General features: G+C 38.4%; 1 protein-coding gene across 19 annotated transcripts in view; it reads right to left on the bottom strand.

Moving 5' to 3' along the window:
- Positions 1–14,258, bottom strand: part of ANO4 (anoctamin 4) — a 402,861-nt gene that overhangs the window by 149,151 nt on the left and 239,452 nt on the right. For all 19 annotated transcript variants that reach the window (XR_011994944.1, XR_011994946.1, XR_011994947.1 and 16 more), the window contains one exon: positions 2,938–3,038. Coding sequence is in view for 14 of the 19 variants with exons in the window: in XM_072724685.1 (XP_072580786.1) it covers positions 2,938–3,038 (101 nt within the window). In the remaining 5 variants the exon portion in view is untranslated. The remainder of the gene's footprint in view (positions 1–2,937; positions 3,039–14,258) is intronic.

Below are 14,258 nucleotides of genomic sequence, written 5' to 3'. Positions count from 1 at the left end.
ATGTAGGGTGTAATTTGAATGGAGAGCATATGGATTAGATGCTTTATAAAATGCAGTCAGCCTTTCCATATCTTGGGCTTCCACCAATGGAGTAGTAATGAAACTAATGTGGTTTATATGTATTCTGAACAGTTACTGAGCTCTCTCACTTATGAAAATGGAAGTTTACATACTATTTACTTTGCATATCTGTTAAAATTTAAAAATATATTCATGTTTTTAATAGGCAAAACTATAGAGACAATAAGATCAGTGGTTGCTAGGAGTTTGTTTTGAGGTGAGATGTGATGAACAAATGGAGTAAAGAGGATTTTTAGGGCAGTGAAACTATTATATGTGATACCTTAATGCTGGATACATAACATTATGGATTTTTCAAGACCCATAGAAATATACTACTCAGAGTGAACCCTAAAGTAAACTATGGACTTTAGATAATAATAAATCAACAGTGGTCCACTAATTGTAACAAATATACCAAACTAATGCAACATGTTAACAACAAGGAAACTGTGCATGGGGTGAGAGGAGATATATGGGAGCACTGTAGCATCAACTCAATTTTCTGTAAACCGAAAAATACCCTAAAATCAGTCTATTAATTAAAAAGCCCATATCCATGGATATTTAAGTATTTAAGAAGCAAATTTTGTTCACAACTTCCCATAAGAAAATTATTCTTCAACTTTGTTTTAAGCATTGTAGGAATAAAAAATCCATAGAGACTAAACCTGGGATTCAGAAGTGCAATCTACAGAAAACAATATACATAACATTCTTTGAGGCATTTACAGGTAGTCAAACTGATATTTTTACATTTTGTTGAAGTGATATCGCAGGGAAATTCTTCCTTTGGAAATACATAGATCTCCTTAGGCTAGAGTTATTTATCTGAAACGCTGGACAAAATAATAGCACACATTTTAAATGCATCAGGTTGTAGCTAGTGAAGCTATGCCTAGGTAAAAATCACATCAATATTAATGAGGCCAATTAATGTCCACACATTAACAGTATTTTCTCCTAAAACCGTCCTGCAGGAATACCCACATTTAAAAAGAAAATTATTATTCATAGTTATTATGCTTTTCATTTATTCCCTGGATCACATTCTCTTAATGGGGCATAAGGAAAATATTAATGCTGCTTGCAGGCAGCACTTTTCTGCTATGTACTGAGCATGTAGAAGCATTAGCTATGACACTGTCAGGCCCTTCATATATGAGGTGCTTCCAGGCACAGGAATTTGCTGTTCATTAACACTGCTCAAGTTTCTACATTCTGCTTAGATTCTTTGCTTGTGAAAGAAGTTCTGGTGGAAGGTTTTGTGAGATTGCTGGGGAGGGATAACTCAACAATTTCACTAAGCTTTACTATATCATTTTTATCACAACATAGACTTTTGACTGTTGGCTATAAGTTGTTGGTCTGATATATGACTGTATCTAAGCATAGATTTCTTTTCCTTTTGGTCTTTTTTAAAAAATAATAAACTTATTTTTTTATTGGTGTTCAATTTGCCAACATACAGAATAACACCCAGTGCTCATCCCATCAAGTGCCCCCCTCAGTGCCCACCAACCAGTTACCCCCACCCCCCGCCCTCCTCCCCTTCCACCACCCCTAGTTCGTTTCCCAGAGTTAGGAGTCTTCCATGTTCTGTCTCCCTTTCTGATATTTCCTACCCATTCCTTTTGGTCTTTATGTGTGATATAGTATTAATCCATATTGGGTGGTTATAGCTTTGATAAATAACTGGCTTTCATTATAATTATAGTGTAACAAGTTTCAATAGAAACTAAATTGATATATGACTCACGGATTTTATATAATATTTTTAAATCCATGGGTTCTCAGATTTCCTTTGTTACATTTTAAATACAAAAATAAATCAAAAGTTTTGAACTATGTTTATCTCAATTCCTCTGAGAATTTTGCCTTGACGTAAATAGATGCTAGAAATCTCAGCCTCTATTTTGACTTGGTATTAGAACATAAAGGCCAATAAACAAAGAAAATAAGATGCACCAGGGAGATACATTATAGACCTCTGAATGGAAATTGCCCTTCTCTAAATGTGTCCCTAGCAACTCTCTGTCTCTATAATTTTCCACAGGTCATTAAGAGGTATATTTTAGAATTGGCACCACTTTGCCTGGTTTCTGTCATCTGACTTGGTCTTATTGGCAAACTGGGAATCAAAAGTATTTAATTCTTTATTCCTTTTAGAACTATCCTTGGTACTAAATCCCTCCATTTCCTTTAGAAGATCCCATTATTTACTTCCCACATATCTTGGCATTTATAATTTCAAGTTTAATACTTTATTTCCATCTAGCAAATATAGATCACTTTTCCTTAATCTATATGGAAAATAAGAATATTCCCTATGAGATGAAGGTAAATTAATCCTTTAAACAACCAAGCAATTCCAGCAATTCACCTAAAATATTTTCTGTTACCCTTGGAATAAATATCAATGTTTGTGCTTGCACAGTATTTATGATCCAACTTTTTAAAATTTTAAAATAGTTTATTTTTAAAAATAGACCACATTTTCATGAAATTTTTTGAATTTGCTTTAATGGAAGCAGATTTTAATGTCAGTTAGGACCTGCCTGGGGTCTAGACATTCAAGAAGCAGGACATAAAGCTTCTGAAAATGGTATTTTGGGAATGAAAATGCTACTTGGACAAATGCTCCTTTCTCATAGGCACTTGACATATCTACCTGCTAAGAACTGAATTAGCCAGGAATTTTCACAAAAATCCATGAAGTCATTAGAAGTCATGAAGACTTATGCATTTCCTAAACATCTTAAGATTTTTTTTCTAATAGTATTCCAGTCTGCATTTCAGTTTTATTTGTTTCAAGAGAGGAGCACATTAGTCTTACAGGGAAGCAGAAGAGAGTAAGGAAAATACATTTACACCTACCTGAAAGGCATTCTTACATTCATTTGTTCTGCATATCTTCCAAGCACTTCCCATGGGGCATGCAACTTCACAAAGATAATGTCACTATTTATTAGAGAGGACTGAAACAGAAAAAATAAACTAAATTGAAAAGTATATCCAAGTCTCCTATGGTTTAAATTGAATTGGAACTTAGAACCCATATGGAGTTTAAGATTTGGGGCACTCTTCAGCAAAAAATTGGGTCCTTGTGTGAATATATTACTGTGTGTTAAGTGCTGGAGACCTGTGTGTGAACAAAAGAGATATGAATGGTAGTTACATCCTGCGAACATACAAAAAAAAGAAAGAAAGAAAGAAAGAAAGAAAGAAAGAAAGAAAGAGACAAAAACAAGTTTAAAAGAAAGGGATAAATTCAGTAATGAATATTCTGAAGATAATGAAGTAAGGGAGAAGTTATGGGGAGGGGTGCACATGACTTAGGGCAAAGGGTCCAGAAAATGCCCCTTTGCAGAGGGAACATACAAATTTGAGACACAAAGGAGCCAGAGTTGGATAAGAGCATCGGATGAGTGTTCCAGGTACACAGGCCCTAAGCTGAGAAATAGACTGGCACATCTGACATTCAAAGACCAGTAAGGAGAGTAGAATGGTTGGAGTGTATTCATCATGAAAATTAGCATACGAAGAGGCTGAAAAGGTGAGATGAGCCAGGGTGTGCTGTGCTTTACCAGCCTGCAACAGGACAATTGGACATTATTTTAGGAACACTGAGAAGTCATTTTGATTCAGGTTTTCAGAGATCACTGTGGCTGCTGCGTGGGGAAAAAATTATAAGAGAGAGCTTCAGTAAAAGCAGAGAGAGGAAGAGATGCTCTCAATCATCCAGGCAAAAGCAAAAATTGGTGGTGGTGGTAGAGACAGAGGTACTTGAGTGATTGAATCTGGGTTGGTGTCAAGGAAGGCTTTTTCAAAGGACTGTGGTCTTTGGCCCAAAACTTTTGCTCCTGTTGGGCTTTTTATCCATACGGCACATAAACAGGGAAGCAAACTAGGACTTTACATTTTAATAACCACCCAACAACTTTTGGTCTAGGTCTCTGGCCAAAAGGACATCTCCAATTAGGTTTTTTTTGTAAGTCATTTCCCAGGGGGAGGGCTGGGTTGTGGAAGGAGGTAGAAGGAAAATGAGAAAACCGAGCCAAACCAGCTTAAATCAGAAAAGTGGTCTATTATTTAACCATATCTTTTTCACACAGGCTCATTCTGGACTGCATGCCATTTAAATTATTACAGTATAGGAATGTCAACAGATATGTTAGGCTTTTGTGGCTAGCCTCTCCTTGTAACAGTATTTATAAACAATCCAATGCTTTTACACAGCTGGCAAAAAAAGAGGCCCAAACTTATGGGGTAAATTTGCACTACAGGGAATTGTTTTTCAATTGCAGATGATGTGCAATTGCAATACATTGCTCATATTTTCATTAAGAGTCTTCTTGTTGGGCTTATCAATATTGTACTTAATTTATTAAGAACTCTTCAAGATATTATGAAAATCAAATTGTATTCAACTACAAAGTTCCCAGAGACCCTAATGGTGCTGAATTTCCCAAGGGGAGTTTGGGCCTAGGCCCAAATCCACAATGGCGGGGGTACCCCTTGAGAGTGGTCTGAAAAATCAAACTTTCTGGCAATCCAGGCCAAAATGAGGTTTTATATTCTAGCTTGGGACAAGCAGACCTCTGACTGTAAGCCCCCTAAGAACAAGGAAAGTTTGTTATTCACAGCTAAATCCTCTGGTCCTAGCACAATGCCTGGTACAGAGGGAGCACACAACCAACACTTATATAATTCAAAATATGGTTAGTGAAATGTGAGCAGTTAGTCCTGGACCAGATGAAAGCTGCTTGTCTTGTGAAGTAAGAAGTAAGTGCAGATGAAGTGACTCTTTGAACCAACACATCTGGTAACTGCAAATGAGGTGCCCACCCAGGGAACAGACAAGTCAGTATACACTGAAGATGTGATGGACCAGTAGTGCTGGATCTCTTTGCATGAACTGGTTTTCTATTTAGTAACCCATTATACCCAACCCTCTCCATCGGGGGTGCTTAGAGCTATGCAGCCAGGGCGAGTTTGAATGAGCTCACAGGTGACAATGTCCATATAGAACATGGAGAAACTACAAAAGTCTCCATCCTGTCCCATTCATGTCTGTAGATGCAAAACTGAGATGGTCTCAGCATATCAGTTGACCATTTTTGTACATTGGAAAAGACTGTCATTTGTTTTCCAACATATAGCAGAGTTTTCAAGTTATAAAACAGAAGAAAGATTATTTTCTTTAAAAATGGATCTTATTGTTTATATTAAAGATATACTGGGATCCCTGGATGGCTCAGAGGTTTAGCTCCTGCCTTCGGCCCAGGGCGTGGTCGTGGAGTCCGGGATCAAGTCCCATATCAGGCTCCCTGCATGGAGCCAACTTCTCCCTCTCCCTGTGTCTCTGCCTCTCTCTCTCTCTCTCTCTCTCTCTCTCTCTTTCTCTCTGTGCCTCTCATGAATAAATAAAATCTTTGAAGAAAAAAAAAGATAATACTTCAGAATTTGGGAGGGTTTTGTGGTTTTCTCACCTGAAAATGTTAATTGTGATAATAGGAATTCTTTAAATTCATTTAGCTTCTCTAAGGTTCTACATTCACCTGTTTCTTCTCCCATCTTCCTCTGAGACAAAGAAGAAAACTGTACTACAAGAAATATGGGAATGTGACTGATTCACAGACTCAACCAAACTATGATTCATAGCAGAATACAATCTTAGGATATACCCTTCACGAAATTACTGTAATTGCTAGGTTTACAGAAATTGAATACAGTGGAAGAAAAATCTTTTTGTAGATAACCATGAATATATGAAAACATTAAAGAGAATACATTAAAATTTCTACTTAGGGCACATTTTAAATGCCACATGTCTGGGTGTGGAAAAGCCAAGTTCGTTACCTGAATACATAGTCAACTAAAATTCTAATGTGGGATCTCTACCACTTTCTGCATAAAAGTATAGCTGTTTTGATTCATTCAGCATGATAAAAATAACTTCATTTTGCTTATTTCAACAATAACTATAAAACTATCACTTTATTATCATTTTCTAGAGCTTTATAATTTTGGAAGCACTTTCATATTGTTATGTCATTTTATTCCTACACAAACCTTGGAAGGGAGGCTTTCCTTCAATTTCTTAAAGGGGGAGAGAGAGGGGTCAAGTAATTCACTCACAGACTAACTGAACATTTATCCCAGAGATAACACTCACATCCCTTGACTCCCTTGTCAATTCTACTTAATAAATTCTGAGGTTTAAATAAATCCATGGTTATGTACATGCATTGAAGATGCATAATTTCTGAACTGTTCTTTTATCAGTTTATACAAGCTAATCTAAAGAGAATCCCATGTCTTAGAAAATAAACAACAAAAAAAACCAAAATAAGCTATTAATGAACAGAGATTTGATTTGAGACAATTTAAAGTTATTTTCATAATCTCGAGAAAAATGTTAGCTGAATTCCCTTGGATGATGATGGATGTCTGTCTATTCATAGGTCGTGTGTGTGTGTGTGTGTGTGTATGCATGCGTGAGGGGAAATTATTACTTATATTCAGTTTTTCAAGGAGGAACTGAACTTCAGCTCAGAAAAATAAATATGAAACAGATTACTTCTAATCATATGGTTCATATATCACTCTTTTCCCTACCACTGAATGATTATACTATTGTTTCTAAGTAGGTTTTTCCTCATTATTAAGTATTCCTTTCCACATAAATCCAAGTGTGCAAGTGACAAAGCAAAGAGAAATGAAAATGATTTTTTGAAACAGAGTTGTTTCATTAATATCCTGCCCCTTAGGTTAGAACCATGCAGAGAAGAAAAATGGCCATTGAGAGGAGTTTGGAAAAACATCCCTAGAAGAATGGCTGGAGAAATTAAGTAGTAGTATGAAAACTACCTGCAGTAAAAATAGATGATGTTCGGGATCCCTGGGTGGCACAGTGGTTTAGCGCCTGCCTTTGGCTCAGGGCGCGATCCTGGAGACCCGGGATCGAATCCCACATCAGGCTCCCGGTGCATTGAGCCTGCTTCTCCCTCTGCCTATGTCTCTGCCTCTCTCTCTCTCTCTCTCTCTCTCTGACTATCATAAATTAAAAAAAATAGATGATGTTCACAGAAAACATTCCTTCTTTCTTTCCTTCATTCAACACGATCTCATTCAATACCTTCTATGCACTAGATGCTAGGAGTGCAAGAATATATAAGTCCTGGTCCTTGTCTGGGTATATCAGGATTTAGTAAGGGTTAACCATGGCTAAGTCTAAGTCTGAAGGAACCCTGAGAGCCAAGCCTCCAATTCCTGTCTCCCATCTCTCCATGGTCCCCAGGGTCTCTTATATGTTCCTTTAAGGACCTTCATTCAGCAAGATTCGACAGATACTCACTGACTACTACATATCAGATACTCTGCAAGGTGCTGAATATATAAGGTAGACAGAATGCACAATTTAGAGTAGTAGACAAACATAAAACAACAAATAAACACATGATTTAAAGTTATTAGTAGTGACAAAAAGGAAAAAAATGCTGTGGGAGACAAGAACTGGGGGCACCTGCTTTCAATTTCCTAGTTGACCTTTGAAGGTATGGCATCTAACATGAGGTCCAAAAGATGAGAGAGTGCTAGCCATGGAGAAGTCAAGTGAAGAGCATTCTAGACAGAGGGAACAGCAAGTACAAAGAACTAGAGATCACATCATAAATTGAAAGGCTCAGATGACTAGATAATGCAAAGTGTGAGGGAGAATTACCTGAGATGGTCTGGAGAAAACATCTGTGGACAAACCCTGCCAGACCAAGTTCAGATCATGCCAGACCAAGTTCAATGTGGTAAAGAGTTCAGATTTTATTTTGTAAGGTCACTGAGAAGTTAGAAATGGGTTCAAGGCAGAGAGGTAACAGAATTGCTTGTTTTATGATGTGTACTCTGAATGCCCTGTGGAAAATGTCCCAGAGGGAATGTAGGACTTGGAAGTTCAATCGGAAAGTTATTCCAGTAGGTCAGCTGAGATAAGATGATGGCTGAAACCAGAAGTAGATATAGTGAGGACAAAATGGGACAGATTTGAGTTCAATTTGGAGATAGATTTGAAAGGATTTGGGATTGGTGAAATGAGGAGAGAGAGAGAAAAAAATCCAGTGTCCAGATTAGTGGGCATGTTGCTTCACCTATAAAAGTGGATGGATGGTAATACCACACAATGAATTAGAGAAGAATCAGGGAAAGGGTGTCTGTTTTTTGGGGGGATGTTCTATGTTTGAGATCCCTGGGAGATTTTTACATACAGGTGTGAAGTAGGCAAATGAGTATGTGAGTCTGGCTCATGGCAAGTGTTGGGGAGATGGGCGTTATGAATTTGAGAATTACAGACACACCATTCGTACTTAAAAGCACAGAACTGGGCAGCCCGGGTGGCTCAGCAGTTTAGCGCCTTCTTCAGCCCAGGGCCTGATTCTGGAGACCTGGGATCGAGTCTCATGTCCGGCTCCCTGCATGGAGCCTGCTTCTCCCCCTGCCTGTGTCTCTGCCTCTCTCTCTCTCTCTCTCTCTCTGTCTCTCATGAATAAATAAATAACATTTTTTTAAAAAAGCACAGAACTTAATGAGAAGGAAGGACCAAGGACTAGGAACTAGGGCACATCAACATGGAGAAGGTCTGGGAGAGGAGAAAGCAATTATCAAAGACTAAGAAGGAGCCAACAGGCAGGTAGGTAGAAAACAAGAAGAGGGACAAACAAGCTGAGACTAATGGGGGTTTCTAGAAGGATGACAGCCCAGGGAACCCTTCCCACAGCTACCTCAGGCTGCTGCCTGATGCTGGCCTTATTCAGTAGTGCCATTTGTCCTATCTCTGCTGTGCAGCTGCCTCTTTGTGCTTACTGACACTGCCACTTGACCCTGGCTCTGACGCTTATGCAGAGCTGAGGCGGAACTGTTTCCAACAGCGTTCCACTTGTTTCCTGGAAAGAAGCCAAGAACTTCCATAAGGAGTTGGAGCTGATTTCAAGGAGAGCACACAAGTACCAAGCCATGTGTCTTCCAAGTGCCTCTCCCTGCCACACACAAACCAGCAACAAAGAATGAAGCCTGCACACAGCTCCCTTTGTCCACACTGGGAATAGATGTCAGCTCTCCCAGAGCACTTTGTCAAGGAGTCATAAGTGGCTTCAGTCTGTGCTCTGCTCCTGGAGTTCCCTCTCTCTGGGTGTATGTTCTCCACATTTGTCCCAGGAATTCTCATCAAAAACTCCTGGTGACCTCTGAAAATGTCTGACATGGACATGCAGATCGACCTCTCCTCTTCCTCCACGCCCTCATCACACACACAAGTGCTGATTTCAAAGAAAAAGCTCACTGCAATTTGAGTTTAATTTTACATTGATGATATAGGTCTGAATGAGATTATGATCTTGTACACAGTCACACATGGATAGTGTGTGTGTGTGTGTGTGTGTGTGTGTACATAAAGGAAACATCAGAAATCACATTTACCACAGAAACCTTATTCTGGGAAAATTTTTAATCAATTTATTTTCATTTCAGGTCCCTTTTCACTGGTTGGTTTATATTAAAATGAAATGGTGACAATTCTTAAAAAGTAGCAGGAGAAAGTAAAGCAGTTTAAAAAGATTTGGTTAAAAAAAGGATTTGGTTAATCACTTATATATCAAACATTTATTACATGTGTATTAATCACTAGCTCTGTGCTGGAAAAGTGTCATTTGTGTTATAATGAGGCAACTAACTCTGATGTGCCTTGGCCTATGCAAAATAGGAGATAGTTCCTGTCCATGAGAAGCAAATACTCTAGCCATGGAGATATAGTAACTACATATTTGAGGAGAATTATAAAACAAGAAATAAACAAGTGAATGATATATAACCTTTCTTTATACACTGGAAAAAAATAAAGAAACCACTTGGTATAATGGTTAAAGGTCCTAGCTTTGGCATTTCTAAGCTTTGGAATTCCAGGTTCAAGGGCCAGATATGCTACCTTAGTAGCTGATGACCTTGAGCAAAATCATCTCTGTAAGCCTCCATTCTCTCATCTGTGAAATGTGAATGACAGCATTCACTTCAGATTTCTTCTGAGGACTACAGAGTTTAATGCATGTAAAGTAGTTAGTTCCTGGTGCACTAAAATGTTCTTTAAATGGTGAGGAAGGTATGTGATTCATCAAAGGCATTTGAAAATATTTTCCAAAGTTAAAGCTTTCATTGAGGAACAAAAAACATTGCTTTCTTCCAACATGGTGTGCAATTTTGGCTGTGAATATATAGTAATGGAACATTAGGAATATTAGTATAAAGAGGTATTTGCTTAGAGGGACTAGGAAGGGCAGCTGCATGTGAGAACTGAAGACTGTTGCTCTCCATGGACATTACAGAGTAAATGTCTGGTTCAAGGGAGCCTGCCTCTCTCACTTGCAAGCTCTTTAGATTCTGGTTTCATCTTATATAAAAAGTAAGACTGGGGTTGCATCTGTACCCAATAGGAAGAGGGAACAGGTGAAATGGGAGAATGAAATGGAAATCTGTTTAGAAACAGTGTCCACAAATCGAGGTTTGTCCACAGCACCCCAAGAAGTCTTGGGGCCCTACCAGAGATTGCCAAAGTTAAAAGGCCCCTTTATCATCTGTAGGCCAACTGAACTCAAAAGATGATGTCAAATCCTTTTTTTAACTTGAATAAAATGATCTTAAAAGAGCTGGAATTTAGGGCACAGAAGACTAAAGAAGACCTAGGCATACATACTTTCCAAAAGTACTTAGATGTATCCTGGGCTTGTCTTGAAAGATAACCATTGGCCAACAACCAACTGGGTGCTGCTGTGCAGTAGAAAGATCACCTGGGCAGGTTCTACTGCAGCTCTCCATTGCACACTTGGGTAAGTCACTTCACTCCTCTGACTCCAAGTTCCCCTCTGACCACACAGAGATAATGTGACCTCTGAGCTGCAAAATTTCAGGGCTATTTTGAGGCCAAACTGGAATAACCTGTGAAAGCATGTTGAAAACTACCCAGTCTTGGCCCTGTCTCTGACTGGACCTTCGATTTAAAAACTGGCTTCTGTGAACTGGTGCAGCCAAGAGGCTCCTCAAAGAGTTAAAAATAGATCTGCTCTATGACCCAGCAATTGCACTGCTGGGGATTTACCCCAAAGATACAGATGCAATGAAGTGCCAGGACACCTGTACCCCGATGTTTATAGCAGCAATGTCCACAATAGCCAAACTGTGGAAGGAGCCTCGGTGTCCATCGAGAGATGAATGGATAAAGACGATGTGGTTTATGAATACAATGGAATATTACTCAGCCATTAGAAACGACAAATACCCACCATTTGCTTCGACGTGGGTAGAATTAGAGGGTATTATGCTGAGTGAAATAAGTCAATCGGAGAAGGACAAACATTATATGGCCTCATTCATTTGGGGAATATAAATAATAGTGAAAGGGAATAAAGGGGAAGGGGGAAGAAATGGGTAGGAAATATCAGAAAGGGAGACAGAACATGGAAGACTCCTAACTCTGGTAAACGACCCAGGGGTGGTGGAAGGGGCGGAGGGCGGGGAGTGGGGATGACTGGGTGGCGGGCACTGAGGGAGGCACTTGATGGGATGAGCACTGGGTGTTATTCTGTATGTTAGCAAATTAAACACCAATAAAAAATAAATTTATTATTAAAAAAAAAAAACTGGCTTCTTCCTCTCAGCCCTTGGTTTCCTCACCTGAAGAAGGAAGGTCTGGAATCACTCAGTTTGTTCCAAACATACTCAGTAGAAGTATACCTGGAAATCATAGTGGTCTTTCCAGATGACCATGAATCTCATCCTGGGAACCGCAATTTAACACTCACTCACTTATCGATTTATGTACTCCACAAACCTTTCCTCAGAGCCTACAAGTTTTTAGGAAGACAGCTATGAATAAAACAACTGAATCATTGCTTCCATGAATTCTACTGGGGAGAGAGACTCTCAATAAATAGGTATATAATATTTCTGATGGTATGCTTTGAAGAACAAAGAGGGTTAAGGAAATAGAAAGTAATGGTGAGAAGAAGACGTTATTTAAGACAGAGTGGTGTGAATAGGCTTTTTGATAAGGTGACATTTGAGCAGAAACCTGAAGAAAATGCATAAGAATGAATTTTCATTATCTAGGGAAAAAAGCATTCCAGGCAGCAAGAAGAGTCAAAGGCAAGGGGCCTGAGGCATAAATATACTTCACATTTCATTTTATTGAGCACAAAGGGTCAAATAAGGTAGTCACTTGTACCTGTTCTGTATCCTCTTAGGCAAATAGCTGGATGTCACTTTCTCATAACTATACTCATAGAAAAACAAAGCAACCCCTTAAAATGCTGGGTCAAGAAAAAAAGATATTAATTTCAGCTACAAACTCAGATAAGCCTCTTAGAGAAAAAGACTGCAGTGGTTCAGACTTGAAGACACATACAAATTGAAAGTGAAGGATTGAAAAAAAGACATTCCATGAGAATAGAAATGGAAAAAAAAAAGGCAGGGTAGCAATACTTATAGAAAAAAAATAGACTTTAAAGAAAGAGTGTAACAAGACACAGAGAAGAGCATTACACAATGATGAAGGGATCAGTCCAACAAAAGGATATAACAACTGTAAATCTCTATGTACCCAAGATAGGTGCTCCTAAATATATAAAGCAAATATTAGCAGACATAAAAGTAAAAACTGACAATAATACAGTAATAGTAGGAGACTTTAGCACCCCCCCTCCCTTACATCACTGAATAGATCATTCAGACAGAAAAATCAACAAGAAAAGAGTGGCTTTGAATGACACATTAGAACAGATGGACTAAGATATATACAGAACATTCTGTCCAAAAACAGCAGGATTTTTTTCAAGTGCACACTGAATATTCTCCAAGAGAGATGTTATACGACAAAACAAGTTTCAATAAATTAAGAATATTTAAATCATATCAAGCATCTTTTCTGAGCAAAATGCCATGACTAGAAATCAAGTATAAGAATGAAAAATGGAAAAAAAAAAAAACCCTCAAACACATGGAGGCTTAACAACATTCCAATAAACCGCCAATGGGTAAATGAAGAAATCAAAGAGGAAATAAAAAAACACATGCAGACAAAATAAAATGGAAACACAACTGCCCCAAATCTTTGAGACATAGAAAAAGCAATTCTGAAAGGGACTTTATAGTGATACAGGTTTACCTCAAGAAACAAGAAAAATCTCAAACAATCTAACTGTACATATAAAAAAACTAGAAAAGAAGGAATCAAGTAGAAAGAATGTAATAATAAAGATCAGAGTAGAGGGGTGCATTGGTGGCTGGGTCGGTTGAACATCTGGCTCTTGGTTTTGGCTCAGGTCATGACCTCAGTGCCGTGGGATCCAGCGATGCCTCAGGCTCTACACTCAGCGAGGAGTCTGCTGGAGATTCTCTCCCTCTCCCAGTGTCCCTCCCCCTGCTCATTCTCTCTCTCTCTCTCTCTCTCTCTCTTTTTAAAAAAGATTTTATTTATTTATTCATGAGAGATACAGAGAGAGGCAGAGACATAGGCAGAGGGAGAAGCAGGCTCCATGCATGGAACCCAGTGTGGGACTCAATCCTGGGACTTTAGGATCACACCCTGGGCTAAAGGCAGGTGCTCAACCACTGAGCCACCCAGGCGTCCCTCTCTCTCTCTGTCTCTCAAATAATAGATAAAATCCTTTGAAGATCAGAGTATAAATAAATGAAATGGAGGGGAAAAAAACAATAGAAAAGATCAATGAAACCAAGAACGAGTTCCTTGAAAAGATAAGCAAAATTGATAAACCTTTAGCCAGATTCATCAAGACAAAAAGAGAGGATTTAAGTGTATAAATTTGTGAAACCACTGTGGAAAACAGTATGGTGGTTCCTCAAACAATTTAAAATAGAAATACTATACAATCCAATAATTCCATTACTGGGTATTTACCCAGAGAAAATGAAAACACTAATTCAAAAAATATATGCAGCCCTATGTTTATTGCAGCATTATTTACAATAGCCAAGTTATGGAAGCTACCCAAGTGTCCATAGATGGATGAATGAATAAAGAAGATATGGGCTGATGTATGTGTGTTACCCTATATTATGCTAGGTGAAATAATTAAGACACAGAAAGACAAATACTTTAGATTCCACTTATATATGGAATCTAAAAAACAAAACCAAACAGA

This window comes from Vulpes vulpes, chromosome 10, assembly GCF_048418805.1.
Source record: "Vulpes vulpes isolate BD-2025 chromosome 10, VulVul3, whole genome shotgun sequence".
Classification (NCBI taxonomy): Eukaryota; Metazoa; Chordata; class Mammalia; order Carnivora; family Canidae; genus Vulpes; species Vulpes vulpes.
This window is presented reverse-complemented; position numbering and strand designations above follow the sequence as displayed.